Genomic DNA, 8,137 nt, shown 5'->3' on the forward strand with positions numbered 1-8,137 from the left:
CCATCCTCGGAGACCCAGGGGCAGTTAGTGGGGGCGAAAGAAACGCGAAACTGCGGGCAAAAATAGCGCGAAACTGCGCGCAAAAAAAATTGGCATAATTATAAAAGTTGTATTGACTGAAAGTGCCCCTGGGGAAAGTGTCTTACCAGACCAGTTCAAAAAGCTCTCTGAATACTGCCTCCCGATTGGGCAGAAAAATCTTTTGTATTCCCTTTGTATTATTCTGCCCAATCGGCGACCAGCCTGACTACAGTCCTTTTGGTGTGTTCTTATACGAAGTATGTACACAAAGCCAGTTCGCTCGCCATATCTGTCTTGCTTGTTCGCCAAGAATTTGCTCGGGAAGGAAAAGTTTCGGCTAGTGCCTCCCCTGGTCGAAAACGTCGAAAGTTTGACGGCCATGCCCGCGGAGAAACGGCGGATTCTTCAGATCGGGGTCGATCGCAGGTATCGTAACACTTGCATGCTGTTTGCCAGTTTTAAAAGTTTGAGTGCGATCGGCTAGTTGCACTGCTGAATTGAAATGGATGTTTTCAGATACTTTATGGGAAGATCGGTGACAGTTTGAAGCGAAACTTTTCCAAACAAGAGTAAATTTTTGACGAACAAGCCAGGCAGATGTGTCGAGCGGCCGACTAGCTACGCGTGCAAAGCGTGCAGCAGCGATTCTAGCACTCGTCCTTCGTTCTTTATAGGTGAGATAATAAAAATTTTCCAAACAAGCTTCTTTCAAGATCTTGCATTGTGTGATTTTTCCGTCGATCGGCCGATTAGCTACGCGTGCAATGCGTGCAGCACCTATCTTATCACTCAAATGACGGTCATATATAATTCCCGAAGACAAAACTATCCCGACATTTCACATCCGAGTTGTGTCTAGGTAAAGGCTTGTAAGCTTATAGATAATCTGTTGACTATTTTCACCATGGCTGAATGTATTCCTTCTAAGGAAAAAATTGCAAAGGCAATAGAAGCAAGTTTAAATTCGTTTCCTAATATTAACAAGCTTAAGCCAGAACAGATGTTGGTGGTGGAAAGTATTGTTCGTGGTGTGGATGTCTTTGGCGCTCTGCCCACTGGGTTTGGTAAAAGTTTGACCTTTCACGTTTTGCCATCTGTATTGAAGTATTTGCAAAGTTCTGATGCTGTGTCAACTGCTTCAATTGTGATCGTTGTTTGTCCTTTGACATCAATTATAAAAGACCAAGTTAAGTACTTAAGGTCCCTTGGCTTCGGAGCTACCTTCCTGGGTGAAAGTCCAGAAAGCGACAAAAGAATTTGTGCAGGAATGGATGGTACTAATTTTGTGTATGGCACTCCTGAATCTTTTCTTGGAGACCAAAAGTTTCGAGAAATGTTTTCCAATCAATTTTTTAGGCAAAATGTTGCGGCGATAGTGTGTGATGAAGTGCATACCATTGTACAATGGTAAGTTACCTTGGAAATATTTTATTCTTTACTTAATTCATAATATAATCTGTCTTGTGCTATTTTTAAATGTAAGTGATTGTGGTCAGACAGATTTTTATTCATAATTTTTGCCGTTAAATGATTTATGATAAAAAATTTGAAGCTTTTGAAATTGTAATTTTTATTTTTTTTTAAATGTAATTATACATGCACTAATATATAGATACTGTATTTATTCGTTTAAGCGCCCTGGGCGCTTATTAAATTTTTGGATCTTGAGAGTGGGCGCTTATTCAAGGTGGGCGCTTATTCGAGGCTGGGCGCTTATTAAATTTTCACCATTTTTAGCAAGTAACACGCTTATTTTTGCAAGAAAAAAAGTAAATATTAACAGAACGTGAAGATGTCCAAAAGCCAAATTTTTACTGATCCTTGTTTCTGTAAATTATTGAGAAAGCTTGGTCTCCGGGGTACCTCTCATTTTACTCTCGTGCATGTCAATTTTTTTAGGGGGTGGGGTGGGCGCTTATTCGAGGCTGGGTGCTTATTTGAGGTTGGCCGCTTAATCAAATAACACGGTAATTAGATTGTTTTAGATTTTTAACTTTTTAGATTGTTAGTTTTATTTTACCTTTCCTTTTGTTTTATTATTCTTTTTTTTTTTCTTATTTCTGGGCTTCCTGTAAAGTAGCTTTTAGCTAAGTGGAGTGCCAGGTTAAATAAAGTTTTTCTTATCTTTATCTTTAGGGGCGAGAAAGACAACAGCAACAAGGAACCTTTCAGGAAATGGTGTGGTGCTGTGGGCGAATTGAGATCCCTTCTTCCACAAGGAATCCCAATGCTGGCATTAACAGCAACAGCTTCAGCTGCCACCAGGAAAGAAATTATTCGTATGCTATTTAAATAGGTGTGTCCAAATTGTTGTCAGTCCCAACAGAGAAAACATAAAAATGTATCTTAAAAAAGTCAAAGATGACACTTATACTAACTTTATGTGGCTTGTACAAGAATTGGAGGAAAAGCAACTTGCATGTAGAAAAGTGTTGATTTATGTCAGAGATTTTCAGAGGTGCGGCGACATCTACCAGCTTTTCATGCATACTTTGGGTGAGAAAGCATACTCTCCACCAGGAGCCCCTAAAACTTCCCTTAACAGAATGGTTGCCATGTACTACAGTGGTACTTCCCCTGCAATCAAGGAAAGTGTTCTTGCGTCACTATCGAACCCCATCGGTAAGGTAAGAGTAATCATTGCTACCAGTGCCTTAGGCATGGGTATAGACATCAAGGGGTTGTACCGCATCATCAGCTATGGTCCCCCTAGTGATGTGGAATCTTATATACAGGAATTGGGAAGAGCGGGAAGAGATGGTCTTCAGTCCGAAGCTCTTCTGATGTTCCATGGCCGTCAGCTACGCCTTTGCTCACCAGAGATGCTTGAGTATTTAGATTCTACTGGTTGCAGAAGAAACATGCTGCTTTCCCTTTTTGAGGAAAGTAGTGTTGTTTTTTTCTCTAAAGCAAAGCATTTCTGCTGTGACAGATGTGTCACTGTGGATCTGAAGGCTGCCCAGACCCATCCGACAGTATGGTCTCACTGATGTCTCAGAAGCCTGATTCACTAACAACAAGTGAGCAAGTTAGGGATGTTACTGAAGCACAGAAAGCTAGCTTAAAGTATCTTCTTAAAGAGTTTCAAAAAGAAATTAGGGACCAAGTTGTGGATTCTAATCCAAACTTGTTTTATGGCAATGTTGACAAAGTGACATGCTTCTCAAATGATCTTATAGAGGATGTGGTTTCAAAGTGTGACTCACTTTTTTCTGTTAGTGACATCATGGAAAAACTTTCTTTGTGGAAAGTAGATCATGGCCAAATGATTTACAATTGTTTGTGCAATGTATTTGGAGATCTTTGCAAAGAAGAAGGCGATAATTGAACAATCCCCTTGTCTCATAATGTTGCTTTATTTAGTCACAAGTGCTTCTTCTGTCCCAATATTATTGTGTCTTCTTTGTACACTGTAGATTTTGTCTTTTACAGAAAGTGCAACATTGTTGTTAATTTAATTACAGAATGAACCTCAAAAAGTCCATTGTACTTCCTGTTTTACATGCATTGGAGAAACAAATTAAAACACAATAAGTGCTTTTTGTGTAACAATTGTCTGCCTTGTACACTGTAGATTTTGTCTTCAGCAGTAAGTGCAACATTGTTGTTAACTTAATTACAGAATTAGTCTAAAAAGTCCATAATGAAAAAACAACTGCATTGCAGGTTTATAGTTCTTTTAAAATAATTCGTATACAAAATGTATGCTAGTTCTTGCAGTAATTAAACCTGCTTAAATATTTTAACCTAAAGTTCCATACTTCAAGAAACTGAATGTTTATGTTGCTATGTGTTTTAATTTGGAAGTATTTACAGATTATCCCAACTTCTCCTGTGCTGCTTTATCCAGGAATATAAATCCTTAAAGTTAAGAAGTGAAATGGGGTCCTTTGGAATAGATCCAATTCCCTTATGTACCCTGCCAGGGATTTCTTTTAAGGCTTGAATTTCTTGCAGAGTCTTAACCACTGTAAGGATGTCAACATCTTGTTGTCTTTGATGTTTGGATGATTCTTTACAAACTTTGCTTTCGTTGTCAAAATTCTTCATAACACATGCAACACCGTCACTTGCTCTGCTATAAATTTGAGCTGATGGGAATGTGAGGTTTGCTCCATGCCCAGACATCAGTTGTTTTGTTTCTTTCACTCTATGCTCTTGCACCTGATCAATTGCCACATTTCGTCCAATCCCCCCTTCAAATTAATTGTTCGATTCCATCGAAGACAGTGTGCCTCCCTTGGCGTCAGCATGGCATTCAACTGAGCATGAAGACGGATTGCTGCTAATGCATATTTGGTTTTTCCTGACACTTTAAACAGCAGCATCATGAATTTCCATAGTCGTTCTAGTCTGGCCCCATCGCCCTCTTTGATGGCATCTTTAAAATTTTTAAAGAGAAGTCCTGTCTTTAAGATATTATGGGAGTAATTGAAAATACCATCATTATCCCTTGGGTTCTGAGGACTCCTCTCTTCTCTCTCACAGGGAATGGTTAGTCCATGCACTGTAACCTCATGGGTGTTACGCCGCTTCTCATAAATGTAACTCTTGTTGCAAGAAGGAAATCTACAACTAAAGTTACCTTGATGTGCTTCTGCTTCTCTTACATCTTCATGGAGCAACACTGATTCTTCTTGAGCTTGGAAGAGAACAAACTTGTTTACCAGCTCTCCAACTTGTCTCTGCAATTGTGTGCATATGTCATCTTTTTTATCAATCAGGTGTAGTGATGGTGTAGCATGAGGGGATGCCATACCAAAGAACAACATTGCAGCATATACAACATACCCCTCCACAACTGTGTTGAAAAATGACTCGCTTCCATGATAGGACTTGTTCACTTTCCCTTGAACATCTTTTCTGTTGAGTCTTGCCCTTAACTGATACAGGGTACCCATATCTCCTGCCGACTCCTCCTTGTACATGTAGTCAAACACTGTCTAAAAAATAAAAACAAAAATGCCAATTCAATCACCTGTCATTCTCGATTTAAACTGACTGGCTGGCTAAATGGATTAAAAGGGGCAAAGGAAGGGATAGAGAGAGGTATGAATAGTCTCATGCATGGTAGAAGCAATTTACCTGTAGAAAAATCATCTCACAGTGGAAATCTTCATGCTTTGGAATGAGACCCTCCAGCCTTTCTTGTGGACTATCAGAGTCTGACACTGCATTGATGGCACCAATAGCCCTTTCAACCGTCAAGTGGTCACCACCAAGGTTTATCTTGTGAAGGATGGTAGATTCCGAATCAGCTGGCACATATTCAGCACTGCAGTGTTGTAGAATTTGCAGCATTCGATCTTCACTTTTGTTCTCATTTTTGTCTAGAAGACCAAGGTGCACCTGTAAATAATTTAAGTTTTAAATAAGCAAATGCATTGAAAAAAATTAATTGCATGAGGCACTTAACCCTTTCACTCCCATGGGAAATACCACATTTTTGTATAATGGTAACTACATGTATGGACCCAAAGACCACATACAATATTCCATTTGGAAAGTATTGTTTCTGGTATGTCATAAATCATACTAACAGACCCAGAGGAAGTCACTGTTTTAATTCAAAAGGTGACAAAACCAAAAAAAAATAAAACATTAAAAAATATCTCATTCCACCTATATTTTGGGTATATCCCTAAACTGTAGCTTAATTTGCAGCTCTTGTGTGTGGGTTGTTGTCAGATATTTACTTGATTTTAAAATTGAAAGAGGAAAAAGTTGCAAAAGTTATAGGGGTGGTTAATCAGGTCTCATATGCTAGGGGTATGATTTTTATATGTTTTAAAAAGACAGATCTGTTCAAGACCATTTTCCTGTCCAAATTTCATATAAAATGACCAAATATTGAGCATGTAATGGCATCTTGTGTCATATGGCACTCTTGGGAGTGATAGGGTTAAGGCCTGTTCAACTATAGTTTTTGAAAAATAATGGAGATGTTTGCATGATTGAATACTTTTTGAAAAATCCTATTGTCCCATACATATAGTTCCATATGGTAAAAAACAAGGGACCATTTCTTTCATTATTAAGATGCAAGTGCTCTGAACAATATTCCAAAAAGTTTTTCTTTCATAAAGGTCTTACAGTGTTTTCCGGTATTAAATACTGGCACCGGCAGTTTTCTAACAATAAGAACTTACAACTTGCGATTTACAGCTCATCTGTTTGCTATGTGGGTGCGGAATGTGCGTCGGAACCATGTTAGCAAATTGCTGAAAGTACTTGCAGTTTTCAACAAGGATGCGCAAGACAAGAACAACAAACTCATCTTTCAGCTTGGCATGTTCCTCAGGTGAAGGGATGAATGATGAAATCTCCAAATCCTTTACATCTCTAATTGGATGTTTGTCATCTAAGCCCCAGTTGACAACACGGTTATCATATGCCAGGAGACTGAACCAGTGGACTGACTCTGTATCCCTGTCTTTGGAGTAGATAGATGGCCGCCTAGTCCAGTCTAAGTTGTCACCATTTAAACCAAAGTCAGTTGGAAATGACTTGTCCTCAAGATCCTCTGATTCTGAAGTTTCTGATGACCCTGATGAATCTGACTCAAGATTGATGGTATCTGATATAAAATTAATTGTACAAAATTCAAGGAAAAACTTCCAATCAAAATCTTATTCCTCTGAGGTGACTTAATTACTTTTAAAACAAAATAATTTCAAAACTATTAAAATGTGAAGTTAATTGCCATTGTGTAGTTCCATATAATATCCATACCTCCCCCGTGGAAGGGATTTTTTTAAAAGAATCCCCCACCCCTCTTAAAATTCCAGTTAAATTTCATACATTTCTTTAAAATTTTTAGTCTTTGAGACCCCAACCCCCCCAGGAAATTTCCAATTCCCTCTCGGGGGGGGGGGGTATGGATATTTTCTGGAACTACACATTACTTAAAACCATCCATCGAGTAATAATTTTTACAATTTAGCACAATGGGGGCTTATTAAATTGTAGAACCTGGAGGGTGGGCACTTATGCAAGGTGGAAGCTAACAGTGCGACGCGCCTTACCGTGGCCACCCACCAACCTTTTTTACAAGTGTGCTCTCGTAATATCATTGCAAAGTTGAATACAAAAACACGCTGAAATTGTAAAAATTACAAGATGCATGACACTTGGAAAAAAGTTTGCTGGGTGGCCATGGTAATTGTAAGGCACCCCACACTGCAATCGTGGGCGCTTATTTAATTTTCATCATTTTTAACTAAAAAAACTCAGTCTTCAGGTAGTCTCTTAGTAGTACTTAGTCAATTTCAATAAACAGGAAAGTCTAGAAAACACTCAGACTACATAAATGCAAGGGCTAATTGCATTACACAAATTTTAGATATTTAGTTTCTTGCTATTTTATTTGAAGTCATTAACTGTATTAGTTAAAGGAAAAATCAGAGCACTTCACTCATAAATTCAGCATTTTAAAAGTATTCTCCATTAAAGAACATCACTGGAAATTAATGATTTAATGTTTGCATGCCTACCACTTCCATGATCTTGCAGTGAATTGATTCCACATGGTTCCAAAATGTCTTCTCCATTATGGGGCAAAGATGAAACTGTAACCTAAAACATTCCAAATGATTGAAAAAATTGAACATACATGTAATTTCCTGAGTGGAAAGAGGAGAGTGGGGAGAGTAAGTACTGTACCTTTGGCTCATTTCTAGTAATATATCCTCGAATTTTTTGCGAAATTCGCCCGAAATGTTTCTCTTTCGTTTTTTGTCCCAAAACACATAAGAACACAAACGACAACAATCGTTGACAGTCACAGAGCCGCTCATATTCGACGATCGAACAACATGCACACTCGATTTACTGTTACCGATCAACGACCATCGTATTTCAACACACCTAGATATATATGGAGGATGAGTGCTAGAATCGCTGCTGCACGCTTTGCACGCGTAACTAATCGGCCGATCGACGGAAAAATCACACAATGCAAGATCTTGAAAGAAGCTTGTTTGGAAAATTTTCGCTTCAAGCTGTGATCGATCTTCTATTATCTCACCTATAAAGAACGAGTGCTAGAATCGCTGCTGCACGCTTTGCACGCGTAGCTAGTCGGCCGCTCGACACATCTGCCTGGCTTGTTCGTCAA

The 8,137-nt window shown here is 38.7% G+C and overlaps 3 protein-coding genes across 3 annotated transcripts; 2 read left to right on the forward strand and 1 right to left on the reverse strand.

The window, feature by feature from the left end:
• The first annotated feature begins 925 nt into the window (after nucleotides 1–925).
• Nucleotides 926–2,317, forward strand: LOC144641298 (ATP-dependent DNA helicase RecQ-like). The gene is made up of 2 exons (XM_078500325.1): nucleotides 926–1,428; nucleotides 2,158–2,317. Exons 1-2 carry the CDS (start codon nucleotides 926–928, stop codon nucleotides 2,315–2,317), a joined length of 663 nt encoding a protein of 220 aa, XP_078356451.1.
• On the reverse strand, nucleotides 1,459–7,592 carry LOC144641297 (uncharacterized). The gene is made up of 4 exons (XM_078500324.1): nucleotides 7,515–7,592; nucleotides 6,171–6,598; nucleotides 5,107–5,370; nucleotides 1,459–4,964 (listed from the first exon to the last, which is right to left on the reverse strand). The coding sequence occupies exons 2-4, from the start codon at nucleotides 6,228–6,230 to the stop codon at nucleotides 4,167–4,169; spliced, it is 1,122 nt and encodes a 373-aa protein (XP_078356450.1). The 5' UTR covers nucleotides 6,231–6,598; nucleotides 7,515–7,592; the 3' UTR covers nucleotides 1,459–4,166.
• LOC144641296 (bifunctional 3'-5' exonuclease/ATP-dependent helicase WRN-like) lies at nucleotides 2,361–3,011 on the forward strand. Its single transcript, XM_078500321.1, has one exon. It carries the CDS (start codon nucleotides 2,361–2,363, stop codon nucleotides 3,009–3,011), a length of 651 nt encoding a protein of 216 aa, XP_078356447.1.
• Nucleotides 7,593–8,137: the final 545 nt, after the last annotated feature.

Source organism: Oculina patagonica, unplaced genomic scaffold (assembly GCF_052425735.1).
Source record: "Oculina patagonica isolate OP01 unplaced genomic scaffold, crgOcupat unplaced820, whole genome shotgun sequence".
Lineage (NCBI taxonomy): Eukaryota > Metazoa > Cnidaria > Anthozoa > Scleractinia > Oculinidae > Oculina > Oculina patagonica.